At 37.2% G+C, this 14,644-nt stretch overlaps 4 protein-coding genes and 1 pseudogene across 4 annotated transcripts; all 5 read left to right on the top strand.

Annotated features, from left to right (window-relative positions):
• The first annotated feature begins 695 nt into the window (after positions 1–695).
• Positions 696–1,542, top strand: LOC127092985 (uncharacterized). Its single transcript, XM_051031876.1, has 2 exons — positions 696–1,073; positions 1,276–1,542. Exons 1-2 carry the CDS (start codon positions 942–944, stop codon positions 1,375–1,377), a joined length of 234 nt encoding a protein of 77 aa, XP_050887833.1. The 5' UTR covers positions 696–941; the 3' UTR covers positions 1,378–1,542.
• A 293-nt stretch (positions 1,543–1,835) lies between these two features.
• LOC127092983 (uncharacterized) lies at positions 1,836–5,194 on the top strand (annotated as a pseudogene).
• A 1,078-nt stretch (positions 5,195–6,272) lies between these two features.
• LOC127095130 (uncharacterized) lies at positions 6,273–6,912 on the top strand. The gene is made up of 2 exons (XM_051033863.1): positions 6,273–6,437; positions 6,553–6,912. Exons 1-2 carry the CDS (start codon positions 6,273–6,275, stop codon positions 6,910–6,912), a joined length of 525 nt encoding a protein of 174 aa, XP_050889820.1.
• A 168-nt stretch (positions 6,913–7,080) lies between these two features.
• LOC127092987 (uncharacterized) lies at positions 7,081–7,964 on the top strand. Its single transcript, XM_051031878.1, has one exon. It carries the CDS (start codon positions 7,081–7,083, stop codon positions 7,915–7,917), a length of 837 nt encoding a protein of 278 aa, XP_050887835.1. The 3' UTR covers positions 7,918–7,964.
• Positions 7,958–9,885, top strand: LOC127095131 (PGR5-like protein 1A, chloroplastic; the record flags this gene model as incomplete). Its single annotated transcript, XM_051033864.1, has 9 exons — positions 7,958–8,125; positions 8,234–8,330; positions 8,408–8,508; positions 8,594–8,650; positions 8,787–8,863; positions 9,077–9,128; positions 9,252–9,362; positions 9,451–9,548; positions 9,636–9,885. Coding segments are annotated over 9 exons (825 nt in total), but the record flags the coding sequence as incomplete, so codon positions are not given.
• Between the last annotated feature and the right edge of the window lie 4,759 nt (positions 9,886–14,644).

A 14,644-nucleotide genomic window follows, 5' to 3' on the forward strand; every position in this document is an offset into this window, starting at 1 on the left:
AGGCTATGAACCATCATCTCTCCGCCCTCAATCATTTCACCCTTATAGGCCTCGTGCTTAAGGAACTATGGCATGTCATGTCTTCACCCTTAAATGCTACGCGCTTGAGAGATTATAGACTATCACATCTTTTCTCTCAATCACTTCACCTTAACATACCTCATGTTTGGGGAATTATGGATTGCTTCACTCTTAAACACCACGTGTTTGAAGGACTATGATTGTCATGTTTATGCCTCCAAACTACACTGCCCTTACAATTCTCGTACTTGAATGACTATGAATCGTTATATTTTTTTCTTAAACTACTTCACCTTTATAGACCTCATGCTTAAGGAACTTTGAACCACTATAATCCAAACATATTTTGATACCATTTGTTGTAGACTATTAATGACTCAACTCCTTATGTTAATGTCGAGTTCACCACATCATCCAACATGATCGCGAATTATTCACTCTATAGATGGAATATACATTTTTAAGTTTCTGATTGGCTTAATCCACATCATATATATATATATATATATATATATATATATATATATATATATATATATATATATATATATATATATATATATATATATATATATATATATATATAAAGTGAGTCATTCGAACAAGGTAAATCTAAAAACACTGGTTCAATGATAGCAAAGACAAGAGTTGCAAAATAGGTTGAGTTGGCATTTAAAATTTTAGTAGTACTACCGTTTCTAAATACCATCTTTCGTGGCGGTTGTTTATTAGGAAATCATCTGTGGTGGTTCACACTATCCCTTATAATAATTGTTCATAGCTGAGATATATATATATAGACAATTCTAAAGCGCCGCAAAACGTAATTCATTACGTCAGGTTATTGCAACACCCATATGGTTTGATCTGAATTGAGAGGTGTGATTTGATCTGAGTTTGTTGGTGGAAGGAAAGGAAAGATGTCATCACTGGGAACTTCAAAGGGGATTCTAGAGATCGCTAAGTTTGGGGTTTACGTTACTGTACCCATCGTTCTTATGTACGTTTATGCCAGCAATACCGACAACACTCTCCACAAGTTCATCGGAAAAGTAACTTCTCTCCCTCTCTCTCACACTCTCTCTCACTCTCTGTGTGCCTTTTTTTCAATTTCTCTTATCGTGTTTATTCGCTTACTTTAATTCACGATCACAAAACTTAGGGTTATGCTACAAGTAGATTTTGAAAAGTTGGTTTGAATTAGCTTCCAAACAGTCATCTTCTAAATTGCATTTTCTTGTTATCATGTTGCAGAAGTCATACGTTGAATATCCCAAGGATACACAAAAGCCACCACCGCCAGAGGAGCTTAGAGAGATGGCGAGGGAGATAGCTCGCAAAAGGAACAACCCCTGATGCTTCTTGTGGGTTGGCAATAGTAATAGTAAACGTTTGTAATGGACACCGTGTGAACTACGAATCTTTGCTTCTTTCAATTGTTTCTGTTGTTTTATTATGAAATTTTCTGCAATGAAAGGAACATATTGTTATTAAGTAAATGAGTCAACGTTTGCAATTTCATTATCACGCCAAAAATCAATTCTTCATTGCATGAAGTCATGGACTGTTTTCTCATATTGTCGAACAACAGCACTGTATTTGATCAAATTGCTATTTTCTGTGATTGCCAACATTGTTACCAACTTGACTTCTAAGCTTTTGCCTGGTTACTTTCCTGACATATAGATAGTTTGGGATTACCGGTGAGCAAAGATAATAATTTATTGTTTCATTCAGTCTTTAAGGATTTGTGATATGAGTTTCTGTGAATGACAAAGCTATTGCAGTTCATCTTCTTTATTTAAAAGGTTGTATATCTATATCTCTTCTTTATTAGTTGATATATCATATATGTTGTTATGGTATCAATTTTTTAAAGTCTATTTAATTGTTTTTTTTTCTATTCTTTTTTCCAACTTATTGTTTACCTAGCAATGGGAACACCTTTCTTCTCTGCATGTTAGAATCGCAGTGGTTGCAGCTTAGATGCAATATTCAGTTTGTTTTTGTTAGCTTGAATGATTCTCTTTTAGTCTCTATCCTTCCCTTCTTTCAGTTCAATGAGCTGTTCTCAAATTTTTATGCTTCATAGAGGACTCCATGAGAGGAATTTGATTGCAGGGAAACGAGAAGCAATTTTTTGGTGTTGTGGTTTCAACTTCCATACTCTGCATAATAGAAATACGGTTTGAGTAAATAATTCAAGAGACTACAAACCGCTTACCATGGTTGGATTGGAACTCATACCGATAGGTACAATTTTGGCTGTTTGAACTAGCCAGGTTGTGAGAACAGCTAATGCTGCAAAAGATGTTCTTATCGACAAAGAAAGTTTTAATATTCTTTCGAAACACCTGCTTGATATTGCACCAGTCCTAAAGGAATTGCAGCTTCAGGAACTGAATGAGTCACAAGCTGCAAGGGTTGCTCTGGAGTCTCTTGAATCAGATGTAAAACAAGCAAGTAATTTGGTTGAGAAGTACAGGAACAGCGGCCGTTTTTACTTACTTATGAAGTGTCGTTACATAGTCAAGGAAGTTGAACAAGTCATTAGGGATATCGGAAGGTCTCTAGCTGCATTGTCTCTTGCAAATACTGAAGTCCTATCAAGAATTTCTGATCAAGTCAACAGACTACAGAGTGAGATGCAAAGGGCCGAGTTTGAGGCTTCACAATCTCAGCTTGACATTGTTGATAAGTTGAACCATGGAATTAAGGAGCAAAAATTAGATCAGGCTTTTGCGAACGATATGCTCGAAGAGATAGCAAGGGCAGTCGGGGTGCCAGTGGAGCCTTCAGAGATCAAATTGTTAACATTGCTAGGGTACTGCTCTGTTGGTGAACTGTTGTGTCCTGTTAAACATCAGGTTAGGATGAACTTGATTGGTGATTCTTGACTTGATGCAGGTCCAATCTGGAATTTGGTATGTGCTTTACAACTTGGTTCAAGCCTGCACAGGCTCTCATCGAAGACCAACATATAGCTAATGCCGCATTGCATCATGGCTTGTAGTGAATTGGAATGGTTTATGTTTTGCAATGTACTGTTGGTGTATATACTTATTTATGGTATGCTTGGAATGAAAACATGAAAGGTCATTGTATCATGAACTTTGGTTTGAATTAAATGTATAAGATTGGAATTTTTATGGTTGGGAATGTAATGGGTTAGGTTAGAGTTGTGGGGATGTTGTTAGTTGGATAGGGTAGTATGTGATTAATGTTATGTCAGTCAGTCTGTGCTACTACTAACTGGTTTCTTTGTTTTGGTGCAGTGTTGATGATGTTTCTGAGGATTTCTGAATGGTTAGGACAACAACGTGCATCACAATAATTGGAACCGTTGTTTGTTGATGGCTTGCGTTGTTGTTGATCCACAGTGCATGAGATCATGATTTGTATTATCTGATGAGCATTGTTTACAATTGGAATTCCTTCTCCACTAAACATGTGATTGATTACAGGTGTTTATGGTATGGCATTGACTTGACAGCAGGTTGGTCATTTGGTCCCATAGCTTCACTTCCTATTCTGACTTTGGTTTAGGCATATCTACTCCTACTGATTTGGTGTTTGGCAGCAGCTCTTCATTTGTCCATTGTGTTTGTGGTGCAGGTTTAGTATAGGTTTGGTGCAGATTTCGTGCTGCAGGGTCTAGGATCTTACCATGATGCAGCCATGATACAAGCAGGTCATGACTATGGTTTGTCTGTAGGTGGATTGTTGTTTTATTGTAGGTTGATGGTTCAGCTCATGTTGTAATGATGCTTGTGTAATGTTTATGTATGGACTGCCGCAGGCCTTAATGAATGCCATACACTGTTGTTTTAGGTGATTTTCATTGAATTGTGTTGCTTTGAATTGATGCACCATGTTAGCTTTTACTACTGTTAGGATGATGTGGTGTTGCCATGAGAGGTTTATGCCAGGATTGCTGTGCAACATTGTTGCAGGGTCTGTTTGATGCCCGTGGGCCTTTGACCAGTTGCAGGTTGTGGCCTTGGTTAGGTTTGACATGGCTTGGCTTGGCAGAGGAGCCCTTGGTCTCATGGCATTGCTAGTACATGATAGGTTCGTATGACTCATTTCAATTTCTGATATGGTCTTGCAGGGTTTAATTGATTGCAGTAAGGTTTTGGTCGTGTTTCTGATACACTACGGGATGGTATTGTACCTTGCAAAATTGGTGTTGGACATTGCTTTGGCTTGTTATGGCTGCTGCAACATGATAATGTGTGTTCTATAGGTCCATAGTTCTGTTATGGGGGTCATTGCAGGTATGCCAATGATACACTTGGTGGTGTGATGGATGCCGCTTGGGATTGTATGCAATGCCATAGGTCTGTCCATGTCCTGATGGCCAAGGTTTTGCAGGTTCTGACCTGGTTTCCACAACATGATGTTTCATGTCTTCAGCCTGTTTCATGTTTCAACGGGATTATTGTTTGTGTCTTGGTGAGTTGTCATGGCTCCTATGCTAGGTATGGTTTGCATTCCCATGAATGATTTGTTTAGCTACTTGCATTTGTGAATGGCTTGTTGCATTATGAACTTCATTTCAGCCTGCTGTGAAAATATGTAACAAGGTTGCCTATTGTGTGTCATTGCATAATTGTTGACTGCTCAACTCTGACCTTGTTTCATCTTGCCTTTATTCGTTGTGAATTTTAATGGTAACTTGCAGTTTTAGGCTTGGATTCATGTAGAATTGCTTTATATGGTTCACGGTTATGTATTTCATTCTATATTAGGTGTAACCCCATGTTATGCATTGCCTTGGTTTTGATGTGCATGTGTATCCATACTGACTTGCTTCACGTTGTGGGTTGTTTCCCTGTTTCCTTTTGCAGCTCATGTAGGTCATGGCTTCATGTAGTGGACAAATAAGATTTCATGACAACAAAAATGGATCATGAAGCATCATGCCTAATTGGCCAATCCAAGATAAAAAATGGGATATGGGAGATCAAGGTCAAGATTAGGATAAGGATTTGGGATTTTAGGGTTTTTTTAGGATTGGGTTGACTTTGGTCAAAGTTGATCAAAAAGTCAACTGTTGACCAAAGTCAACATTTGGTCAAAGTTGTTATTTTATGTAATTTTTCATGTTTTGGACACTTTGCTTTGTGATGGATATTCTACGAATGAATGGATTGATATATTTTGAATGGCATTCAAATGAAATTGATTGATTTTGAAACGAATTGAATACATTGAAATGAGCATGACTTTAATAAGCAAGCTATGGTATTGAAAATGGAATGAATTGAATGGAAAATGGACTTGAATGAACCATCCGCATAATCAAACCTAAACCTTTTAAAATCAACACACTTGAATGGTTGATACAATGAATAATGACTAACAAGACTTTGGTGGATCATCTTAACATGGATAAACAGGCAATAAATATGACCTAGACAGTGGATGTGGATGATATAAGATCTAGATGAACCACCTTAGGCCTTAGCAATAACCAATGGGTACTGGGATTGCATGAACCAATGGTCATGTCATGGACAAACTATGCACTAGAAATGACCAGATGAGATAAACACAAACCATGAACAAGCTATGGGCTAAGAGTGAGGAAATGACTAGATGCCATGTCATGAATGAATTGAACCAAGTTATGGTGCCATGGAAATGGTTATGTCATGGGAAAACTATGCACTAGAAATGACCAGATGAGATGAAAACAAACCATGAACAAGCTATGGGCTAGGAGTAAGGAAATGACTAGATGACATGTCATGAATGAATTGAACCAAGTTATGATGCCATGGAAATGGACTTGAACCAATGAATACTATCAAGCAAAAGATGAACATGTAAGACCATGAAGTGAAAGCTAAACAAAACCCATTAAACTTCCATAATGGACCATGACCAGATGGGTACCCCAAATTAGGGTTTTGCCTAATCAAGAAGTCATAGTCGAGTCTTCAACAATGGGCACAATGCATAAGCATCAAGAGCTACCTCCACTTAGGATTTGATTGATGAGCCACCTTTAGCTGGAGAGAAAACCTAGCTCCCACTAGGTGCAAGCACAAAACTTGGAATCCAAGATACCTGTCCTCTTGTATTGGACCATAATTATGCAGATGAAGTGAAATGTCTGTAAGGCTGTGCATATGATTAAGGTTAGTGACCTAGATGAACTTTGTGAAGGGTAGAGTGGATTTTGGGATATGCCACAAAACTTATTATCTAATTCTGGCTTATTATTGCATGAGTCCTTGAGTCAGATGCAGACTCTCATAAAAGAGAATTCGATTAATAAGGATTGGATTTCTATAGGAGAACTTACTGATATTATCATCTCCATCCTTGAGAACTCTGATTCTATAGATGTCAAGATGAAGATCTTGATTACTTTGAAGGGTGCTGTTGAGGGGCATGCAAGAAACAAGGTAAACAGTCTTTATTTTTCATTTAAGCTGAGCATAAATTTTTTACATATGCTGCACTGAGATGTAGACATTCTTCAACTAGTTTTAAATTCGACATTTGCATAATATTTTACAGGAAAAAGTGGTTGAATCTCAAGGATGGCGATACATTATTTCCTGCTTACACAATGACTCTAGAGTAATAAAGGAAGCAGTTGATTTGCTCTATGAATTGCTTCAAGACCGTTCTGGTTGGAATAAAAGTTTCTGCAAAAAACTTTCTGAGCATCCCAGCACGGTTAATTACCTTGTTACCATTCTAAATGGACCAGTCAGCGATTCAATTGAAACTGCAGAAAAGATTTTGACGGAGCTTTTTGAAACAGACGAGGAAAACATTTGCTGTGCTGCTAAGTTTGGCTGGTGCAAAGCACTTGTTGATCGCATGATTCAAGGTAGCAAGACATTCTTTTCCAGTTCGTCTTTGTTGCGTTGATTCATGGGAAATGTTTATATAAATTCTTCTTTTCATGGTGTACGTAATTGCATATGGGAAGTCTTTTCTTTTAGTTTCTGTCTTATTGCTGTGTTATGCTCCAAATAAAACATTTGTGCCTTACTTTTCCTTATTTGATTTTTAAGGATTGGAGTCTTCAAGATGTCAATGGCTAAAGCTATAATCAATTTCAATTTGGAAGAATCAAATTTAAAACTCCTTGGCGAGAAAGGAGTTATACCTCCTTTGCTAGAAATGCTATCCGGAAGCATTGAATCGAAAGAATTGTCTTTATCAGCATTGGTCAAACTAGCAGGAGTTCATGCCAATAAGGGAATTGTTGCTGCATATGGAGGTGTCCCCATTCTCCTAGATTTAATGTTCTCCCTTCGGACACGAGCGTTCATTAGCATTAAATGCTTTGAAATCCTTGAGAAGCTTTCTTCTTCTTCTGATGGATATGGTTTCTTTATTGACGGAGAAGGGAAACAACTCGAGTTAGATAACATAATCACCAATTTGCTAGCTCTGCAGCAGCTTCCTAACTCAGCTCAGTACTTCCGGAAGCCTGCATTGCGCGCTCTTCTCGGCATTTGCAAGTTTGAGACAGGTTTAGTTAAGAAGGCGGTTCTGGCCGCGCACGGTGTACCACTAATTCTTCCCCTTCTTGATGACTCTGACTCAGAAATCAGGGAAACTGCCGTTAGTCTTCTCTTTCTTTTCTCGCAACAAGAACCAGAAGGAGTTGTTGAATACCTCTTCAGGCCCAGAAGACTTGAAGCTTTAGTTGGGTTTCTTGAGAATGACGAAAATAATAATGTACAAGTAGCTGCTACTGGTTTACTAGCTAACCTTCCTAAATCCGAACGAAAACTCACTATGCAATTAATTGACTTAGGTGGCCTTGATGCAATTATAAACATTTTGAAAAACGGTACAATGGAAGCAAAAGAAAATGCTCTCAGTGCACTCTTTAGGTTCACAGATCCCACAGATATCAAGTAACAACGCGATTTGGTTAGACGAGGAATATATCCTCTGTTAGTGCCACTCTTGCCTTCGCCGCCGCCTATTCCAGTTTCCCCCCAAAGCCACCTCCGATCAACAGGAAGATGCTGTTGTTGACAGTAAAATCTTACAGTATTGTAGCATAGACCAAAAAGAAAAGAAATCAATCGGTGAACTTGAACAAGAATTTCTTCAAGCACTTCAAGTATGTATATATATATATTCCTTTCAACTATTTCCTCTCATTATTATATCTTCTGTTATGAACTTGTGAGAAACTTCCATTAATCTACTTGGCAATTATATTGAATAGGCATTCTACTATGAGGGAAAGGCTACTATGTCGAATGAAGAATTCGATAATCTCAAAGAAGAACTCATGTGGGAAGGAAGCAGCGTTGTAATGCTAAGTATGTATTTCAAATTCTGTGCAACTTCAACTTTTTTTTTTTTGAGTCTTCATCTTGAATATTGGTTACCTGTGCAGGTTCTTCTGAGCAGAAATTTCTGGAAGCATCTATTGCTTATGTGTCTGGAAATCCAATCTTGACTGATAAAGAGTTTGATGAATTAAAACTCAAGCTAAAGGTTTTCAATTTTCATGAAACTTATACAAAATTGTGACTTTTTCTTATATATGAGATAATGATTCTATATGGATTTCTTTTCTCAGATGGAAGGGAGTGAAATTGTGGCCGAAGGTCCTCGGTGCAGTCTCCGTAGTAAAAAGGTATCATGTTCGAATAAACTTGGTTAAAGTTAGAATCCGCGAATAATTTTCTATAGGATTTCATGATATGATTCATGTATGTTTTGAAATATGCTATGTGTTTATTTGTTACTAATTAATAGTCTTTTATATATAGGTTTATAGTGACCTTACTGTTGATTATTTCAAAGCATTGTTACTGAAAGTTCCAGCAACTGTGCTTGCATTAGGATTGTAAGTAACTTTCATTCTTTTAATCGATTACATTAGCAAAAATTATCATCGGTGTTAACATGTCATTATCGTGTATGATGTTCGAGTCTGTGTCAGTGTTTCATAATCTGTATGACACTGAAGCACACGATCCATGAGTGGAAGAATATTTGGACGATTTTTCTGTCATGGTTTATTTTTGCTTCTTTTTAATTCTTTTCTTTATAATATCAGGTTCTTCTTTCTTGATGATGTAACTGGATTTGAGATCAACTATCTGATAGCGGTATATATACATATCTCGTCATTTTCCTTGTTCTAGCATCTCTAATTTCTAATTAGTTATTCAGATTCAATAGTTTTGATATAATTAATGATTGTAATAGGTTTTGTGAATTGTTAAGTGCAGATTCCAGAGCCTTTCAGTTTCATCTTGACTTGGTTTGCTGCAGTTCCTTTCATTCTGTGGTTAGCACAGTCAATTACAAATGCAATCATTAAAGATTTCTTGATTTTGAAGGTATATAGTTTTGATAATAATGTGTCAATGTTGGATTTTATTGAATTGAACATTACATGAACTAAGATAGTTATTTTTTTAATTAAAGGGTCCATGTCCTAATTGTGGTACTGAAAACACCTCATTCTTTGGGACTATATTGTCAATTTCAAGTGGTGATTCAACCAACAAAGTCAAATGTGAGAAGTAAGTATAAAACTATTTTTTGCAGTATTAAGTGATTTCATTAGTTTATGATAGACATTAATTTAACATTCCAAATTTATGACTCAGTTGTGCGACTGTGATGGTATATGATTCAACTACAAGAATGATAACATTGGCAGAAGGAAGCTAGGGTGAGTGAAGTCAAGAAATTATGAGAGTCTTCCTCTGGCTAAAGGCCATGAACACCATTGGTTTGATATGTATGATTATGTGATATTTGTATAGCATACAAAGAATTTTTCATTGGGAGAGATGGGTTATGAGGATCCTTAACTCCAATTATTGACTTTTTTAATTAATTAACATAGTTGGTATATATTTTTCTCTTATTTTCATGTATTGAAATTATATATTATGATGGTATGCTAATTGTTCATGATTAATTAAGGAGGCAAGTTCAACACTGGTTCAATGACAGCAAAGGCAAGAGCAGCAGCATTCATTGGTGATCTTTCCATGAGCACTCCAAAGCTCACAGTTGTTTCAAAATCATCATTTTGCAGGTGTTTTCGATCATCACAAGCTCCTCTATGCTCGGCACACGGAAGTGTTTGCAATGTGAATTCCACATTTTGTCTTTTGGAAGCAAATGCACTACCTGGCTTGATTAAGCTGTTACAAGAGGAGGTTCATGCAACTGCTTATGAAGCCATACAGACACTTTCCACATTGGTTATAGAAGACTTTCCTCAGAGAGGACTCGTGCACATTGGTTATAGAAGATTTTCCTCAGAGAGGAGCTCGCGTTTTGCACGAGTCGAATGCAATGAGACCCATATTGAAAATTTTAAACTGGGGAAGTGATTCTCTTAAGGCAGAAGTTCTTGGACTCTTAAGGCAGAAGTTCTTGGACTCTTGGAGAAAGTGTTTGTCTCAAAGGAAATGGTTGAATACTATGGATCAACGACTAGATTACGTCTATTCCATCTTACCGGCATGAATGTATACGGGGACGGCCACCTAAGGAGAAAAGCTGCCAGGGTACTGTCATTGCTGGAACACTATTCGAGATCGTCATCACATTCAATCACCGGAGTTGTGTTGAGTGAGAATCTACGCCTATGAGTAAGAAGTTAAAACGTAGGATTGTATTTCATGTACTTGTTTAAAGTGAGAAGAAAAATGTTTTGCATTTTGTGATTAGATTTCCAAACCTCTAAATCTATTAAGTGATTAGATGTGGCACATGTTCCTCTCGTCGATTGAATTTATCACTCTCAAATTTGATATTGTATTTTGTCAAACTATGAATCTCTGCCAGTTTACAGGGCTATCTTAGTTAGGGATTCTTTTTATTTTCTCTCTATTACTTTGAAGAGTCTTGAAGTGTATATAAAATAATTTGACCCACCAAATATCACATTATCATAATTATATTTTTAAAATTTTGATAATAGAAAAAATGAAGGTAAAAGGGAACAAATTCATAAATTCTGAAACAAGAGTACAAGAAACCTCAAATAAAATAAAACAGATACAAACAAATTGGAAAACAAAAAGAAAATAGAGAGAAGTCCAAACTATTAATTCCTTTTGGATCTATAATAACCCGATGCCTACAAAGGTTAGCTCTCGTAGGCATTCTATCTTCAAGTAATTGCCAAGAAACAACAATAATTTAAGTTGATCAACTCTCGTAGGCATTCTATCTTCAAGTAATTGCCAAGAAACAACAATAATTTAAGTTGATCAACTTTTTCAAATAAGAGGGAGAATCCAACCAATACCAGGAGAAGTAATATCATATTACAAAATATGTCGTAATAAGGAGGTATAAGCCATTTTAAGAGAACAAAAAGAGAATACAAACCATTCTTGAATTTTTTATCTAAATAATCCTATTTTTTTTTAAAAATTCTAAAATAATTTGTTTTTTAGATTATTTTTCAAAATACCCCATTTTGAAGAGGAGACGCCAGATGAATTGGCGCCTGCTGTTAAACTTAAAGAGGAGAAGTCAATTGGATTGGATAGTGCACTTAGTGCTGCCAATCCAATTGGCGTCTGTGTGTTAAGTTTTAAAGGAGGTGCCAATTGGTCTGACACTTGTGTGTGTTTTGTAATTTTTTTTAAAAAACATTGTACATTTTAGATAAAGTCGAAATCAGACCAATTCATATTAATATTAATATGCGTTTACACAAAAAAAGATTAATATCGATGATCGAGATCACCTCCGGTCCCACATCCCCTAGCTACTCGAACTCGTGGCCCTAACCCACGTTGATGATTCATCCCAGGTGTTTGAGTATCTGAGGGACCATGAACATCACCACCAATTGCAGGAGATTGCCTCAGATAGTCAGACAAATCAGCGTAGTCTTGTGTCTTCATCGAAGGGGTACCGCCATAACTGAGTTCATGACCCATGCCAGAGTAGTTGGGTTGTATTTGAGTTGTTGGAGGACGACCATGACGATTGAAGGGAGAAATTGGTGTGAATGATGCGTCGAGGAAAGGTTGAAATGATTGTTGTGGTGTATGGTAGCCATATGGTTGTTGAAGGTTTTAGTTTTGTGATGTTTGGGCTTCTTGGCTATAGTGGGAGGAGAAACGGCTGGTGTTAAATGATCGCTGAGTGTTTTGGCTAATGCCGCTATGATAGGGTGATGTGTTGGGTGCATAACGATGTTGGGTATCTTGATGATGATCTACTTGTTGATGGTGGTACATGGTATGCTCTTGGTATTGTGGTTGGGTGTTTGGCATGTTAAGGTTGTAGGTTTATGTGTTTGTGGATCGGAAATTTTGATGGATAAGGGGTTGTGAGTAACCGGTCTGACAATGTTGTTAGGGGTTAGATGTTGAACCTTCTGGTGTGTAATTGCCCGACGTGAGTCATATAGGTACATATCTTCGACGATGAACTCAAATCCAACCGATATGTACCAAGCCATATAATTACGAGTTGATTTTTATTCAGTTGGCATCACAACATCAGTTAAGACATGGTCTTGGCGGTGCTTCCATTTTTGACACTCAGATCTAGCGAAGCTTTGCCACGAGTTAAAGTTTCATTGGTCGTTAACTTTACGTAGATGCCATTCTTTGAGGTTTTCTGGGGGATTTGGGAAGTGTTGAAGTATACCGAACTACAATTTAACACGATCACTATTGTGCATCTTCACAGTGGTGAATCTTATGATTGGTGTGCATGCCGTCCAAACAGTCGCGTCTTGTTCGTTGATTTCATGGTCATGATCCAAAATTTTATATGGACGCCAAATGAATTGAAATGTGAACATATATTAGATTATAAATTTGGTAGAAGAAATTAACAAATTTTTACGAAATAATTAGGTTAATGGCAATACATCATTCGGTCGAAGGTAATCCAAGAGATTGCGATACTGGGTAATACAGTGTCTAGGACATCTGTTATAACTCATACCACGTGCCGACCATCTGCATCATAAAAGTAAAAATATTATTTAGAGATAATAATTGGTAAAGTAAGTAAATATAGTCTATTTTTAAGAACTTACTTTTGTGCGTACGAGAATGTGAATGGGTTGTTGTTGACGGGCACTAGGGACGGTAGTCTGGACCAACCCCATGCTTGGAGCAAAACAACACATTCAAAAAATATAGATGTGCCTTTGTGTGCATTTTTACACAAAGAGCTATAAAGATAACTCAACAAGCGGACCCCCAACTGTAAATTCTTGTTCTACCTACATTGCCAACATTTACGCCAGATGGAACCTGTGTTGCTGGAATAAAATCTTTCACCGCCTCTTTTGGGTGTTTGAACCGTGCATCAAAGATTTTGCATTCTGCAAACCTATTATTCAAATTGATAGAACATGGTTATACGCAAATGCAAGGGTACTTTGCTTATGGCTGTTGGACAAGACATTAACAATAATGTCTTTCCCATTGCCTTTGCTCTGGTTGAAGGTGAAACCGTTGGTGGTTGGGGTTTCTTCCTTCGACATCTCAGAACACATGTCGCTCCACAAGTCAATCTTTGTTTGATTTCAGATAGACATGCTGCCATTGAGAGTGCTTACAGTAACCATGATAACAGATGTCATGATCCTCCTTCTACCCATGTCTATTTCATTAGACATATCGCACAAAACTTTATGCGTGCAATCAAAGATAAGAACCTTTGTAAAAAAGTGGTGAATGCAGGGTATGCTCTAACTCAGCCGTCATTTCAACATTACTGTGATGAAATTAGATTGTCTAATGCAGATGCAGGAAGATGGGGGGATAACATACCAGTAGAGCAGTGGATAATGGCATTTGACAGAGGCTGACGATGGGGCCACATGACAACAAACCTTGTGGAATGCATGAACGACGTATTCAAAGGCATTAGAAATCTACCAATAACCGCTTTGGTCAGAACAACCTATTTTAGGTTGGCATCTACCTTCACAACCAGAGGTAAAAGATGGAGTGCAGTGTTAATGTCAGGTCAAATATTCAGTGAATGTTGTATGAAAGTGATGAAAGAGGAAAGTATCAAAGCTAGCACACACGCGATTACAGTCTTTGACCGTCATACGCAAAATTCCAGTGTACAGGAAACAATGGACCACAATGAGGGGATGTCAAATTTATCCTATGCTGTCAAACTAAACAGAAATTGGTGCGACTATGGAAAGTTCCAGGTCTTGCGTATTCCTTGCTCCCATGTTTGCGGCATGCGCACATACCCGCCAAGACGCTTATAACCATCTATCTGATGTTTACAAGGTCATTATCATCACGAATGTGTATAACAAAAGCTTCTCAATGCTACCAATGGAGGAATACTGGCCTCCATATGAAGGTGACATAGTTTGACACAACGATGAAATACGGAGAAAGAAAAAAGGACAGTCAAATAACACGCGTATTAGAACAGAAATGGATACGACTGATAAAATGATAAGATTATGCAGTATATGTCGTCAACCAGGACACAATAAGAACAAATGTCCCAATCTATGAGCAACATCTACATCATAATTTAGTACCTCCTTTCAATTTTTGTAACCTTGGACTTTTATATATCATTATCTTTTTGTTACAACAAGGTTAACAACAAACATCACTACAACATAAGCAAACTTAAAACAGAA

Source organism: Lathyrus oleraceus, chromosome 6 (genome assembly GCF_024323335.1).
Source record: "Lathyrus oleraceus cultivar Zhongwan6 chromosome 6, CAAS_Psat_ZW6_1.0, whole genome shotgun sequence".
Taxonomy (NCBI): Eukaryota; Viridiplantae; Streptophyta; class Magnoliopsida; order Fabales; family Fabaceae; genus Lathyrus; species Lathyrus oleraceus.